This window comes from Struthio camelus, chromosome 4 (genome assembly GCF_040807025.1).
Source record: "Struthio camelus isolate bStrCam1 chromosome 4, bStrCam1.hap1, whole genome shotgun sequence".
Lineage (NCBI taxonomy): Eukaryota > Metazoa > Chordata > Aves > Struthioniformes > Struthionidae > Struthio > Struthio camelus.
In genome coordinates this window covers 27239264-27256336 of record NC_090945.1, presented here as the reverse complement: position 1 = coordinate 27256336, position 17073 = coordinate 27239264, and the positions used below count along the sequence as shown (strand labels likewise).

General features: G+C 39.6%; 1 protein-coding gene across 8 annotated transcripts in view; it reads left to right on the top strand.

The window, feature by feature from the left end:
- The window catches only part of BANK1 (B cell scaffold protein with ankyrin repeats 1), a 160410-nt gene that overhangs the window by 56513 nt on the left and 86824 nt on the right, over nucleotides 1-17073 (top strand). For all 8 annotated transcript variants that reach the window (XM_068942003.1, XM_068942001.1, XM_068941997.1 and 5 more), the window contains one exon: nucleotides 15738-15934. In XM_068942003.1, coding sequence (XP_068798104.1) covers nucleotides 15738-15934 — 197 coding nt within the window. The remainder of the gene's footprint in view (nucleotides 1-15737; nucleotides 15935-17073) is intronic.

Below are 17073 nucleotides of genomic sequence, written 5' to 3'. Positions count from 1 at the left end.
TTAAGTGAGGCACTTGTCCCTGCCAGATTACTGTGCAAAACTGCAGAATGGGAACGTATAGTATGTCAGTTCATCATTCCTAATGTAAAAAGCTTATTCTGGTGAGCAAAAGATTTTTTTACTTTTCTAGTAATTGCTTGGATCTGGGCACATTATTTGAATAGCGAGAATAACTTTTACCAACCCACCACCCCTCCCAAAAAGGGCCATGCAGTTCAAGAGCAAGTTGGCTGTTTGTGAGCTCGAGTCAAATGGTTTTGACCTTCCCAAAATGAACTGCTTTAATGTAACTTGCAACAAGAAAGTATGAAGTTCGATATTCAAATCCTACCTAGAAGAAGGATGTAGTTGCAGAACTGGAAGTACTCAGAATATGGGGTGCCCAGGTTCTTATCTGCCTTCTGCCTGAAGGATATGTAAACCCATGTCTTTGACACCCTATAAAAGCATCCCAGACAGGCACTAGACAGGTCTATTAGTGGACTAGCATCTTTTTTCAGCCATTTTGTATTGTTTTATTCCAAGCACTATTTTTTGTCAAAGAGAAAACATTGAAGAATGAAAACTAATAAAATAGTTTTAAGGGAAATAAAGCTATCAGACAAAAAGTTATTTAGCAGTGAGATTAATTACTTCTGTATTTTTCAAAGGGCAGATGAATCAGCCCTAATTTCATAATTCTATATCTGTTGCTTTTTTCCTAGTGGTCAAAATAGGCTGGCTTGTGCCAGAATTGCTGTTATCTGTTTCCAGGGGGAATGCTGGCACTTTGCACTGAAAGGTGCTTGGTTGAAATAGAGACACACTGATATATTAATGTGTAAATTAATACTGATATCAGTACTTTGACTTTTCAGTGACTATGCATATGTGATTCTATAAGATTCTTGCCCATTTCCAAACTTTGCTTCTAAAGACTTAAAAGCCCATTGAACTCTATACAGAGAGCTTGTGATTGGACTTAGTATCAAACACACAGTTCATAAAGCTTTGAATATGTATTTTTCCTCTAAAAGCTGGAGCTTTTCATGCATCTAGCATTCAGTGAACTGTACTTAATCTTCTGGCTTTTCTGGTCTGGGTGTGATATCTCTAGCTTGTTTGCAAAGAAGATAGATGCACTCACTTAAACCTGTTGTATCTTTCAGCTTGAAAGATTTTTAAACAATATCCATCTGAAATTGTTTCAGGGCTCTAGTCATTGGCAAGACCGCAGAAGGTCAATCTTGCAGCTTTATTTTAACTTTATAGCTGGCACATCAGGACAAAGCTGGTGGATTGCTGTATTTGAGGTTTCTCCATGTGAAGTCAAATTGAACACATAATGAAGAATTTGTTAATTTTATTGGTTGTTTTAAGAATTGCATGATTTGACTTCACAATATAAACTGTGAGATTGATTATAAAGTTAGGACTATGAAACTAAACATAAATCTAATAGGAAAAAGTGCAAGTTTCTTTTTGTGATGCTTTGACTATATTAATGGTGACTTAGATCAGGGAATCATCAGATGCATGTTTGCCTGTGTAACTTTTCAAGACCCCTCTCCACCCCCTTTTTTCCAGAATTGTTATTTAACAATTTTTTTCTTTCACATCATGAATATCGGTACTTGTGAGAGGTTGGTGTCTAGAATGACAAAGCTAAGATGCATAGCAGAAGATCAACTCTGATATTGTTTAACTTTTAATGTATCTATTACAAACATGTTGGAATAATCCTCTTATCTAAGGCTGCTTTTAATTCACTCTTCAATGTACATTTCAGATTGCCTTATAACTTAGAACTATGTCTTTACTTTCTACTAAGATTCCCCACAGGAAATGCGATGTCATTTTTTTTAGGTGATGAAAACCAAAGCATGTACATGACATCAAACAAATTTACTCTGTGACCCATAATCTCTTTAACAGAACGACTGTACCTGCATAGAGTAATTATATCACCAAGAACAATGGCTTCATATAAAGAAAGCTTTTGCAAAAGATGCCATGGATCACAGATACGTGTTTTGTAAACTTAAGTTTCTGGCCAAGTAGGCAATGAGAATTTTGTGAGCAGCAGATCAGACTTTTTGGAGTTTCTTGCAATATGAAAACCTAGGATTGTAGTCCTGTGAGCACCTTAGCATACACATAATCTTCCTGCACGTGACCTCACTTGTTGGACTACTTGCAGGAAGGAAGGAACATCTGTGCCTAAAAGGAGGCAATGGTGACGCTATATATCTGTAGTTCTTGTCTGATCTCCTGTTAACTTTGCCAGTATTACTAAAATGAAATTGATTTTTAAAATGGAGCTTTGGACATGGTCAAAATACATGGTTTTACAAACTGTGGTTTCTAATGACAGCCACGTATGAATGTATTTTGCTGTGCATAAGATCAGCCTTTGTCTTGCTTTTCATGAAGCAGCCTGAGATAGGTTACTGCAATAACTGAAGAGTGAATAAAGAGTCTCTATCAGTACAGAATTGCCAGAACTGCTGTATTTTTAAAGCTTGTCAGAAATAAAGTGCATATTTCAGACTTGTACTGTACCTCTTTTGTCACAGAATCATAGAATCACAGAATTGTTTAGGTTGGAAGGGACCTCTGGAGATCATCTAGTCCAACCTCCCTGCTCAAGCAGGGACCTCTAGAGCATATTGCCCAGGATCACATCCAGGCGGGTTTTGAATCTCTCCAGCGAAGGAGACTCCACTACCTCTCTGGGCAACCTGTGCCGGTGCTCTGCCACCCTCACAGTGAAGAAGTTTTTTCTCAGGTTCAGATGGAACTGCCTGTGGTTCTGTTTGTGCCCGTTGCCTCTTGTCCTGTTGCTGGGCACCACGGAGAAGAGACTGGCCCCATCCTCTCCACACCCCCCATTCAGATACTTGTACACGTTGATGAGATCGCCTCTCAGTCTTCTCTTCTCCAGGCTAAACAGGCCCAGCTCTCGCAGCCTTTCCTCATAGGAGAGATGCTCCAGTCCCCTCCTCATCTTTGGAGCCCTCCGCTGGACTCTCTCCAGGAGTGCCACGTCTCTCTTGTACTGGGGAGCCCAGAACTGGACACAGTGCTCCAGGTGAGGCCTCCCCAGGGCTGAGGAGAGGGGCAGGATCACCTCCCTCCACCTGCTGGCAACACTCTGCCTAATGCACCCCAGCATACCCTTGGCCTTCTTGGCCACAAGGGCACATTGGCTGGCTCCTGCTTAACTTGCTGTCCACCAGCACTCCCAGGTCCTTCTCGGCAGAGCTGCTCTCCAGCAGGTCAACCCCCAGCCTGGACTGGTGCCTGGGGTTATTCCTCCCTAGGTGCAGGCCCTTGCACTTGCCTTTGTGGAACTTCAGGAGGTTCCCCTCGGCCCAGCTCTCCAGCCTGCCCAGGTCCCTCTGAAGGGCAGCACGGCCTTCTGGTGTGTCAGCCACTCCCCCCAGCTTAGTATCACCAGCAAACTTGCTGAGGGTGCACTCTGTCCCTTCCTCCAGGTCATTGATGAATGCATTGAACAAGACTGGACCCAGGACTGACCCCTGGGGGACACCGCTAGCTACAGGCCTCCAACTTGACTCTGCGCCATTCACCACAACCCTCTGAGCTCGGCCATCCAGCCAGTTCTCAATCCACCTCACTGTCCACTCACGCAACCCACACTTCCCGAGTTTACCTAGGAGGATGTGATGGGAGACAGTGTCTAAAGCCTTGCTGAAGTCCAGGCGGACAACATCCACTGCTCTGCCCTCATCTACCCAGCCAGTCGTTCCATCAGAGAAGGCTGTCAGATTGGTCAAGCATGATTTCCCTTTGGTGAATCCATGCTGACTCCTCCTGATCACCCTCTTGTCCTCCAGATGCTTAGTGATGACCTCCAGGAGGAGCTGTTCCATCACCTTTCCAGGGATGGAGGTGAGGCTGACAGGCCTGTAGTTTCCTGGCTCCTCCTTCTAGTCCTTCTTGAAGACTGGTGTGACATTGGCTTTCTTCCAGTCCTCAGGCACCTCTCCTGTTCTCCTTGACCTTTCAGAGATGATGGAGAGTGGCCTAGCAATAACACCTGCCAGCTCTCTCAGCACTCGTGGATACATCCTATCAGGGCCCATGGATTTGTGGATGTCAGGTTTGCACGAATGATCTCTAACCCGATCCTCCTCGACCAAGGGAGAGTCTTCCTTTCCCTAGACTTCCTCTGTTGTCCCCAGGGTCTGGAATTCCTGAGGGCTGACCTTAGCAGTGAAGACTGAAGCAAAGGCGGCATTCAGTAACTCTACCTTCTCTACATCCTTCGTTACCAGGGCACCCACCCCGTTCAGCAGCGGGCCCACGTTTTCCCTAGTCTTCCTTTTGCTACTGATGTATTTGAAGAAGCCCTTCTTGTTGTCCTTGACGTCCCTTGCCAGATGTAGTTCCAAATGAGCCTTAGCCTTCCTTGTCGTATCCCTGCAGACTCTGACAACGTCCCTGTATTCCTCCCAAGTGGCCTGTCCCCTTTTCCACATTCTGTACACTTCCTTCTTCTGCTGGAGTTTTGCCAGGAGTTCCTTGCTCATCCATGCAGGTCTCCTGCCCGCTTTGCTCGACTTCTTCCTCAGAAGGATGCACTGATCTTGAGCCTGGAGGAAGTGATGCTTGAATATTAACCAGCTTTCTTGGACCCCTCTTCCTTCTAGGGCCCTACCCCAGGGGATTCCCCTAAGTAGGTCCCTGAAGAGGCCAAACTTAGCTCTCCTGAAGTCCAGCGTTGCAATTGTACTCATTGCCCTGCTCCCTCCTCGCAGGATCCTGAACTCCACCATCTCATGGTCACTGCAGCCAAGGCTGCCCCCAACCTTCACATCTCCAACTAGACCTTCTTTGTTTGTTAGTACAAGGTCTAGCATTGCACCTCTCCTTGTTGGCGTCTCCACCACCTGGGTCCAGAAATTATCATCAATCCTCTGCAGGAACCTCTTTGACTATTTGTGCCTAGCTGTGCTAGGCTGTGTCTTAATAACTCTTTTTTTGTATGATTTCTGTATTTGAAGAACACCTAAGGAAGATCTAAGTATTTGAACACTGTCAAAATATGTTTAGGGTTATGCATGGATATTACCTAGTAGCAGTGTAGAGGTATTAAGATAGACTTTTATTCTGCTTATCAAGGAGAAAAATGCTTTAATAATGAGTGATATTTAAAGAGATTATTCTGTAGTCTCTGAAGAGGAATACTGGAATTCCAGTCAGTTGAGAAAGCTAAAAGCAGACTGAACAGAAGCCACTGAAAAAATAGTGTTTAATTATACAGCATTAACTGAAAAACAGAGCCAAGGCATGTCTGGGATTTTTAGTGGTGGCAGTGAGAACAATGAGATACTTTGTTCTCCGTTCTTGTAGAGGAATGTAACTGAAGCAGGAGATGCTCTGACCTGAATTTTGTACATTCTGTACCCAACTGCTTTCAGGGTTCATTGTATGTATGTTATTTCTTTGTAGAATACTATTGGATATGTAGTATTTCTTTGTATTTCTGGTAGACTCCAGTCAAAACATAGTAACAAATCCAAACTGGTGTTTCAAAACTTTCCTTAATTGAGTTTTGGGACCAGCTTGGAAAGCTCTGGTTCAGCTCTTGAATCCTCAGGTTTGGGAATTCTTGGCCTTGTGTTGATTGCTGTACAAGAGAAGATATCTGCTTGAGGAAAGCCTGTTCATTTTTCTGCTATTACACAACTTCTAAAAAAGGGAAGGCCACTATTAACACTCCTCCAATTAAACACAAATGTTGAAGCTTAATCCTCACCTACCATTTTCAAAAAAAATTGCATACTGCTTTTTATATCACCTGCCATTGCTAGCAGCAATAAAAATCCTATCCTGATTTCCCTGATTCTGTCTTTCAAGCTGAAATATCGAACTTAAGAGATGGTCTGGGTTTTCAGCTGCTAGCACAACAATAGGAGAGAAGGCAGACAGGGTTTTAAGCGTTTTCCTTTGGTTTAATTGGTATTGACACTGTAGAAGTGATTTTTAAATGCCTATTTAAATTATTAAGAAAGTAATGTCCTGTATCAATAATTTGGGAAGTAAAAGAAGCATGTCTTTAAAAATCTGCAGGAGTATCAGACTGTAGGCTGTTCTGTTTGCTTACTAAAATTTTTATGAAAATTCCTGCAGGCTAAGGCAATGCTACAATACCATAATATTAGATTTTATGCTTCCTTTTATAGCTGAGTTGTTCCAGAATCCTGTAGAGAAAACAGAAGAGAGCAGAGAAGGGATTATGGCAGGCCAAAACATACAAAACAGCAACTCCCCCTTAACTTTGCATATGTCAACTAAAACTTGTAATTAAGAGCAAGCACTGGGTTCAAAGCTAGCTTAAAAGCTGAAGATGCCATCTTAATACACTTAAAATATGCCATTTGGTCACTTTTTACCCTTCCCACTTATGATCCCCAGCTGTCTAGTTTTCTGTTTAGTTCCCTACCTGTAGCAGCTTTTCTCTGATTGTTGACTTGCTACTTTTAGCAGTTCTTCAATGAAGAAGGTTACTGATTAAAAGTTTTTCACTTTTAGTTAACTCCAAAACTACTTATTTTGTTCTGTTGTGTATATTTAACTACGCTAGTTGTTCCTTCTTCACAGCTGATAAAGGTTCCAGTAATTTTCCCCAGTTCGGTGTGGCATACTTGCAAGTTTAAGAATGGTTATTTTCTGCCTAAAGCATATGTGCTTTCAAATAATTACAGCATCTTGCTAGTGTATATAATACAAAGCTTCAGTTAAAGCAGTTAAACACAGCATAGTAAAAAAATAAATTTCTTTACAGTAAAACATCTAATTTGTGTTAAGAGCTCACTGAATTTTGTGAATTGGCAATTAGGTAAACAATTATAATTAAAAAAATAACTCAAACAGATCTTGAAGTGGGTTATTCTTACTTAGTTATTTTGACAATTGTACCCTTAGTTGTCATTGACTTTTGCTGCAGAATCTGCAGGAAAGAGATAAGTTCTTCACCTCTATCTGATGACTTGACAGGGATTTAAAGAAAGATTTGTCACCTTTTTCAGAATGAGGGTAAAAATGCCAATAGGCTTCAATGTTCTTACTCAAGGTCATTAGTCTTACTATATTGCTGAATTAATTAAATATATCTTTAGAGAAGGAACTTAGGGGAGATCTGGTCCAACAATGTTTTTACCCCTCTCTAGGGAGGTGACAAAGCTTATGCGGGGCAGAAAATGACTATTGTTACCACAGCTGAAGATGGAAATGAGCAATGAAGTGTTGCTGAAACAGCTGAAGGGAACAGCAGCCAAAAAAGGGATTGTGCCAGGGTGGTCTGAAGCATCTGAGAATAGTTCCAAGGTTTCTGTCACCAAGACTTGGAAGGTTTGGCCTGTGAAGGTTGCATCCTCCTTCATATTAAAGCAGAGGAGGCTGCCAGTTGTGTTGCCTGAGAAGGCTTTGCAAAGCAGAGTGTTAAAAGCTATCTTAAACTGGTAGACCTCAGTGAGGTCATCTGCTGGTCCTCACGATAATGTTTCATCTTGTGTCACAGCTCGACGACAACAGGCTTCTGCTTTATTGGCAAAAGAATGTGAAGCAGACTCTCCAGAACAAATTAGACCCACTCCAGTTTCACAAATTTGTCGGAACCACTCAATAAAGCCTGTGTGTGGATCTGCTCTAATGGGCAACCCATCTTAGCGCTGAAACAAGATGGGGAGGTCCTCTCTTTCTGAGAGGAAAGCTGGTTGTGCTTAAAGGATCAGAAGGCTTAAGGTTTGTGCCTGTGGACTAAGAGCCTGCTTATATGTCACCATGTACTGACATCTGGAATAGGTGTAGTTATGAGTGGAGGGGTAAGGTGACAAATTAGGGGCTTCCTAATCCCAGATGGTCATCACCCATATTGGAGAAACAGTTAAGCGCGCATCTGTTTGTCCTAAACATGAAGGTATTATCATGGTCCCAAATGTGATGTCAGGTTAAATGAACTGGAACCTTAAAGCCCTCGCCCAATAGAGAAAGCCACATACCTGCTTTCCATGTTACTTTCTGGTGTTTGTTCTGTGTGGTTGCCTCCCTCTCCACCACACAGTTCATATGAACCAGCTCTGGGAACATCTGATACAGTTTGATGTCTGGGACAATTCAAGGCTGACTGGAATGCAGAAACAGCATTCTCCGTGGCTGTAAATGTTTAGCCTCCTACATTATTTGCTGCTTCCTCATAGAAAGCAATTGGGTCAGTCACACGTCTGATGTTAATTCCTTGAGGGGAAGGCCTTAGGCAACTGAGTAGAGCCCTCTGTGCTTCTAATTTCAGTTTTGTTAGTACCCATCTTAGCTTGGAGATGGAATATCATCACACCAAAAAGGAAGCAGTTGGACCCCAAAGGAAGGTACCTGGAATAATATAGTGCAATAATGTCTGAGTTCTCTGAGGGATGAATCTCCTCAGACAGGCTCTTCAGTCAGAAGCCTCAATTTCTAGTCAAAGAAGATTGTTCATGTATTCGCTTGGGAGTGAGGATGCCGAGCTGAGGAGAGCAAGATGATGAGTATCGTTAGCTGGGATCGTCTCGTCAATGTGGTTGGTCTTCTGTGACAGCAGTGCACTAGGTTCTGACAGCTCTTCACTCTTAATGCATCTCTGCAATAAGGAGTCCCAGAAGAAATGTTTGTGTTCATCAGATGCATGGTTTTTTATAGGAAGCATCTGTGTAACCATCCCAACATACAAGGGCTGTGTAGTTTGGATTTCTTTATGCAAGAAAATAAGTCTTTGGTCTCTGCCCGTTTTGAGCAGAGTAGAAGCACAGAGTAGTTCAGTAATGTCCAAAGGGAAGTACTTGAAACTTGTGAATGTGGCAGTATATTCTTTTCTTATGATGCTCACTAGCTGACAGTGATACTTAATATTATGTTATACCACCTGGCAAGAAATCCAATGTTATGTCAATGCCATGTTTTGTTAAATCTTTACTGGGAAGAGGAGTGAGTTCAAATAGTCATGTTGGCACAGATGAACTTGCTTTAGTTTAATGTATGGTTTATGACTAAAAAAGTGTAGTCACAGAAAGTATAAACTACATATTTTGTAATGCAGAACAGATTTTACTCTATTTCATTTACAATAATGGTATACCATTAATAGTATATTAATGGTTCCCTTCCAGACCGTTCAAATCCTGTAAAACTTGCCAGTGTTTGTTTTTTTTTTTTTTTACTGCAGAAAGAATTCCAATTCAAGGGCTAGTTATTCATTTATTTAAAGATATTTAAAATGAATATATTATAGACATGATTTTTCTCCATACCATTTAAATATCTCTGTAACAATAGATTTTTAGATAAGCAGCTTTTAAATTAAAGGAGGAGATAGATTACAAGAATTTTGTAATCCTGATATAACTTACATGATTTGTCTTAATTCTCTGGACTGAAGTATTTTGATGGCACTCTTATGTGTTGCACCTGTTTTGAGGGTGGGATCGATATTCATGCTGTGAAAGAAAGTAGTTTGAATCACTATGTAAGCAGAACTTCCCCTTTTATGCTGTTTTTTGAAGTGGATGCCATAAAAAGATAGAAAAGATGGAATTATTAATTAAGAGTGTCAGTGGGTTTATGTCTCAAGCAAGATTAGTATCTCAGAATTAACGCTTCAATAATTAAATTTGGTCTTTAGATTTAACACTCTGTCTTCCAGGAAAATAGTGTAATCTCTGCAACTTTTTCATTCAGAGATGTAATAGCCATGCCAGCATTTATGTTTCCTTGAAAATTAACCTTTTTTGATAATTGCCCTTCAATCTAAGATGCATTTGTAAAATCACAGGTGTGCTGGAATGGCTTGTAATTCAAAGTGTAAGGTAAGAGAAGTATATCCATCTCAGTTGCCATGCTATTCATAAACGAGACTTAAAAGGCCTATTTTCTGAAACCTGTGAAACAGATATCTTTAGGGCACTAATTGGTATGTGGAGGCATGGATAGTGGTACATGAGATATGTTAATTGACTAATGATTCATGCAGTTCAAAGTTGGGGAGTACATTTCTTGATATTATCCCTAACTGCAGATTTTGAAAATCAGGCCCTCATGGTGTTTTGCATACATACTGGTACAGATGAGCTCAATGACAAACCACTGCAGGTGTATACCTCTAAGGAACTTGTTAATGTGTATACTTGAATTTCCTAGTGGTGTATGTAGTACGTATTAACTGAATATAACTGATAAGTAATATGCTTAGTGAAATATTCATGTGTGTATATGTATATATACATATGCCGAATGTATAGGAAAGCAAAGAGTTTTATTTAGCACCTAATTTGGGATCTAAAGCTTAAAAGAGGAAGATTTTAAAATATTGAAAACAATCTTGCTTAAATGAAGAACCGTAGTCAGAAGATACAATTTTTATTTCTTGAGTTGCCATTTTCTTACCCTTTAGGTACATATATTCTCAAACTAAACAGTCATATCGCTCAGATTCCCCCCCCCTTTTTATTTTTTTTAAGCATAAACCTTTCCAAAATATTATTGCTGACATGCTAATTTGTATTGCTCTCTGGTGCAGCTTAAAGTTTAAATCTGGGTGCATTTCACATTTAGATGTTCTCTCCTAACTTTTAATTTTAATAGTAATATCTTAAATCTTGTGAAATGCAAAAAATATTTTGTACATCAAATACAATGTCTTTATCTGTGCCTGCCTCCTGACAGGCGATTTGAAGGTTTTGGCGTTGCATACGTCTTGTTTGAAGTACTGCGTTTCAGCAAGATATGTTTAGTATGGGAAATTAATGCTAATTGTTTGGGTTTTTTTTTCCTAAACACCCTCTAAGTTCATGACTGAAGATTAATGAAATACATTATGATTTTTATTGTTTGGCTATCCCTGTTTGGGGATATACTTATACTTTATATTAAGGTGAATTCAGCTATTGACGTTTGTGGCAACACTTCCAGTGATTTTAGTGATTAACGTTGCGTACAATATTGGTACATTCCTTCAGGCTAAAATACCTATTGATATCAGTGTGCTGTGCAGTGTCTGCAGTGTGAACTTGCCATTAGCATCTTTGGAAAGATTGGCTCAGTAATGTGGCCTCCTTTTGTCCTAATTTTTCTTGTGGTCTTGCTTTTGAGATCTCCAGAAAGAAAAGTGATACCACACAGTAATATTTGTCTTGTATCTCCTGTTTAAATGATCTTACTTTTTTAAGAACAAGCAGAAATAATTTCAACTTTGGCCTTCAGTAGTAACTTAGCTTTCAAGGTCAAACAGAATAAGCAAAAATAATCTCAAATTTGGTCTTGAGAAGTACTTAACTTTCAGGGCCACTGGTAAGAGATACTCGCTTACTGTCTCTGCAGTACTAGCTCATGGAGTTTGCTAGTTGGCTTCTGTTTAGTTTCTTACTCTGTATTAGAGCAATTCAACACCATCAAAAGTTGGAGCCAATCTAATGATGACAGGGGACAGGTAATCTATCAGTAAATATTTTTCCTCTTTTCCTCATGTCAGTGTTTTAGGGCAACCAAAAATTTGGGATGGGAAAGCACTCTGAAAAGAAGGGCTGGTAGTTTGTTGCGTTGCTGCTTGGAGTTGCTGACTGATAGGTCGATACGCAGCAATAGCGCCATTCTCAGTGGCTCCTTCAGCTATAGTCACAACTAGAACCAACGTTGGGAGGCTGTATGGTTTTTATGTTTGTTTTTTAACAGAGCTCATGCAGCCCAAACGGTTGCAAAGGTACACAGGTAAGATTTATTTGAATGCTTATTCTGAAATTCAAATAAGAACCAAACCAAACAACTAGTATATCCTGTTCTTGGTGATAGTACTTCAGTTTTGTTCATATGGTATTAAAAATACATTTCACTTGTGACTTTTTTTTAAATATTATGTGAAAGAGCTCACAATCAGTGTTGCTGCTGCGGTTCTCATATCCAAATACAGCTTTTTGTTTTACTTATTATAGGGAGTAACATGTAAAATTAGTCATGTTTATTTTAGGAAATCAATTGATTTCTGGGTTAGCTGCTTCATCTGTTAATGGGATAGTCTCCTGTAATGTTTGGAGGATACAAGAGTAGCAGTGCTGCTTGAATATCAAACCTAGCTATGGAAGAGTTGAGTGATTACCAGAAAAAAACAGCTCAAGTGGGAAGGATCTGAAGGGATATTTGGACTCCTATGGTTGGTCCTGAACAGAGATGTATGTTATAGGGATTTTGCTTAATGGAGTTGAGATCAAGGGATACCCATGTTTTGTGTCATTTTGAAAACTCAGATATAAGCCTAGAACGGGTTTATGAATGCCAGTGGATTTTTTTTTCTCCTTATATTGATGAAGAAATGGGCATACCATGTGTCTGAACCCACTGATAATGTAGAATTGATTCCATTTTTGCATTCATAGCCACTATTTCAGGTGTCATTAGCAAGGAGTAGAAGTTCTCTTTGGAATATTTTAGTAATACTTTGTGTAGGCTATTTTCACTTACAATATTGACCTCTTAGAGTCTGCTAACAGGATAATTGCAAAAGGTAGAAGAATTAAGATAAGCAATTTGATGATGATTTATGGAAGTTTTTTGAAATATTACTGGGGTTTTGGACTTTTTTTTTTTTTTAAAGAGTGTAATATGTGAAAAGAAACTTACCTTTATTTTGTTGTCCCAGTCTTCTAATTACTTGCATATACTTTTACTGCTAATGTGACAGCTCCTTAAGCTGGTTATTTCCCTAGGGTTGTGCGAGGTTTGTTTTCCCCCTCCCCCCACCCACCGAGTTTAGCAAAACAGAGTGAAAACAGAGAATTCTAACGACTATACTCTGGAGTAACATTTGTAGTTCTTCTAATTATGGAATGAAGTCCAGTCTGTGGAAATTTAATTAAAAAGCTGAGCAATATGGAGTAAATAAGTTGTGCAGCATTTACTTCTCTCAAGAACTGTAGCAGCTATTACTCATTGCTCATTGTAATTCAGTAACTTAATAGGAGAACTCAAAGGATTATAAAGCATGCTGCAAATACAAAGTAATATAAACTAAAACACATTGTCCTAATAACTTAATCAGTAGCTGGTTAGTTGTGCCTATTGCAAGAATTATCCTTGTTCCTTGAATCCTTATATCTAATGGTTGGGGTGAGGTTTTACTCTTCTTCCATATTAACATTCTACAGAAGCAAAAGAAAAAAAGTGTACCCGAATTCACCACTCCTGTGTCAAATTTCAGTATATGGAAATATATAAAAATGAGGAAGCTTATTAAAGACAAGCTCAAGGGTTAGCTAAGAAAATTGAATTTTTTCAAGTAGCCTGAAGGATGCCATATTAAAAGCACAGCAGCAGTGCATCTTTTGAGATTTAGAAAGGATAAAAGGAAGCTGGCCTGGCTAAACAGTGGTGTAAATTTATTAGAATTAAGAAAGCATTACTCAAAAGCTGAAGCTCTATGGAAATGAAGGGGGGGGGGGAGGTGGTGGTGCATGAATCCAGGCAAAGTAAATGCAAAAAATATAATCAGGCGGATCATGGGGCTTGGAGTAGCAGCTGCCTAAAGGAATCGTAACTATTACTAAATCTTTCCTGTGGTGTAGGAAGGACTGAAAACCTGCTCGATAGTCCATAGGGCCAACTGATAAATAGGATATGAAGGAGAACTTGAGAAAGCTAAAAGATTAAATGCAGAGAAACTAAATGAATTCTTTGCATCAGTGTTTGCTCAGGGAAAACTGAACAAATTCTTTGTGTAAGTGATTGCTGTAGAAGAAACTGTACGTTCCCATGCTGTAGTCCTGGTTGGGAGACATGTGGCAAGGGACTGTCTGGAATTGAAGAAATCATAAACTTACAGCAAAAATGGACAGAATGAACACTAAGATATCACCAAGACGAAATGCAATTCATTGAAGAGTTCTGAGGGAATTTAAGAATAAAAGAGCTGAATTACTAACAGCAGTGCGTTCAGCTCTGTAGTACCTGAAGGTGTAAATGTGATGCCAAAACCCAGTTTCTCTTGGGTCCTTGAGAACTACAGAAGGTTAATGCTTCATCTGTACCAGACAAATGGGTAGAAACTATAATAAAGGAAAATTTATTTAAAGGAAAGTCTAGCTTTATAGATTTCTTGGAGTTCCTTGTAAGGCTCTGCAAACCTGATCAAGCTGGGAATTGATTGGGCATGGATGAATAATTGGCTAAAAAACAGGAGGCAGACAGTTGGAGAAAAGTTATAATAATGATGCAAAGTATTCAGGGTGGTAAGGGCTGATTGGGAAGAATTGGAGAAGAGTCTTAGGAGATTTAGCGACTGTGCAATAAAATGACATGATATTCAGCGTAGGTAAAAATGAAGTGAGGCAAGTGGGAAAAGCAATACTATGCTGTCATACAAAATGAGACACTTTGGGCAGTTGTTAGCACTCAGGAGTAAGACCACGCAGTTCCATGGTAACGTCAACTTGTTGCTAGGCAGCAGATCAAAAAGCAAATGAGATACTAGGGATTATTAAAGAAATAAAGAACAAAACAGAGGACATAATCATGATGATGCATAAATTACATGTTTCACCCACAAGTTGACTATCATGTGCAGTTCTGCTCCCGTCATCTCAAAATAGATGTATTAGAACTGGGAAAAGCTTAGAAAAGAGCAATGAGGGTGATGGAGTAGATTCTCTACAAGGCACAATTAAGTACGCTGATGCTCTTCAATCCAGAAAAGAAAAGAAAAAATTCTGGGAATGAAGCCTTGGGAGTATAACAGAAGTCACTAGCAAGGGGGAGAAGGCAGATAGGGGATGTAGTGTAGTATCAACTAGGGACTATCAACTGAACCTGGTAGGAGCCAGGTTCAAAAGAAACTATAGGAAGCAGTTCTTCACCAAGTGGGAAGTAAAAACACTGCCAAAAGACCTGGAAGATACAAGAAGTTAACAGTGCTGTGGGGCAGACTAGACACATACTTGGAAGAGAGATGCACTGCATGCTGATGTATAGACAGATCACAACCCAACAAATGACAAGCGATGAGAAGGTGGTCAGAGTATGGGAGCAGATAGAGGTATTGCTTATGCTTGATCTCTTATTCTTCTGTAGGCATCTTGTGGCTACCGTTGGAGTCAGGAGACAGGTCTAAGGGCTGAAATGATAAGCTGACTTCAGTTTAGCTTTGTCTCTATTCTCCAAGGTGAAAAATAGTCTGTAGTGCAAACAAATAATCATGCTTTTGCACAGAAATCCTAAAAATCTTTAACTGAAACATCCATCTTTAAATAGTCTGAATTTTCATTAAGGTGCTAAGCAAAAATTGCAGGTTCCCAGTAGTTGCAAATTCTCAAAAAATGTCTTGTAATACGAAAACATAGCTCCGTAAACTTCCAAAATGTCCTAGTCACATGTCCCAGGTTAAAAATATATCTAAAGCGTTACATAATATACACCTATGCAAAAGCGTGCCTAGGCTGCAGACTTTTCTTCCCTTTGGAGGAAACATTTTATTTCCCAATAGAACTGAAATGCTTTGAAATCCCTCTGCTGGGGGGAGAAAAAAAGTGAGACTTCAGTTATATTAAAGGCTTCTTTATTAAAATGTGTAAGTATGGGAATTGTAAAACTCTTAGAAGAATTGTTCTGTGGGTGCCAGTTTAACTACAATTCAATAACACTAATATGCAAAGGAATTCTGTAGAAGAAGGCGGCAGGTGTTTTATAAAAGCAAAACTGTTTGTTTCCATGTACAGATAGCCATTTGGAAGAACTTCCCACTCTCCTTCACTGTGCAGCCAAATTTGGCTTAAAGAACCTTGCTGCTCTTCTGCTCAGATGTCCCAAGGCCATACAGGCTTGCAACATAACCAACAAAGATGGAGATGATCCAGCAGGTATTGCTGGAAAGCATGGTCACAAGGAAGTACAAAAATTAATCAGAGATTTTTTGGTAAGTCTATACACTTTTTCATATGCTCTCTGTAACTGGAGACTTAAGACACTGTGCCACTGCGAACCCATAGTATCTGCTCTTGCAAAGCCTAATACACAGCAGTCCTTCTGTCTGCCATTATCCTACTCTTGCTGTTTCAAAAAGAGGGGTCAAAAAGGGAAGCATCCACTTTCTCTGTGCAATGTCATAATGGAAATTAGAGTTTCCGTGCTGCTTGAATTTTAGGCATGCAATGGAAGGAGAATAGCTTATCAGAAGTACCTCATGTGGCCTTAAATAAATCTGTGCTTTCAGCACTCAAACAATGGTTATATTGTAAATAATGTAGCCCAGCCTTCTAGAGTAGGAGACAGACTTTGTTAAAAATCACTTTGAAAGTGACTTCTGAGTGTTGTCTCTCCCTAGCATTTGACAGAGAGTATTGCCTTAGGCTCAGCTGTCCACTTCTTTGCGAAAGAAGACTGAACTCTACCATCCTTTGTTAGATGGAGTAAATCTTTTTTCTGTTTGGTATGCAGCAGGGTTTTTGGCTGATAGTTGTATTTTCTCATGAATGACAATGATAGAATATGGTCTGTAAATACCTCTAGTAAGCCAGTATTGCCGATAAAATCTAGGAGAATTGATGGTATAATGAGCAGTATACTGCAGTAGTATTTGACAGTTTTAATCTGTTTTAAGTTTTAATCTATTTTAAGTTTTTGTTATTTAACTGTAATATGAGCACAGATGATAATCCTTGCCTCAGAGGTTTCAAAGCCAGGAGAACAAATCAGGTAAGTGATAGATCAGAAGAGAGTCAAGGATGTGAAGACTGACAGAAGTGAGTTTATGTTGTGAAGAACTGAAACAGCTTTGCTGATCAGGTGGGTTTTTTTGGTGTTAGACTCTGTGTTCATTTCAAAAAAAATCAGGCATCTAAAAGGAGGAAATACAAGGAGTGGGAAAGCCAGAAGTTTCACTTCTTTGTTAATCGGTCGACTTGATTTAACCATGGATAGACATGAGACCATGGCAGGATCTGAAGAAATACAAGATAATAGATGTGTGGATTATATAAGTGAGAGTTTTTTACATGAGTAAGGAAAAGAGAGTGAGAAATCTAAAGGTGTTTTAAGGGAGAATGAGATGTAGTA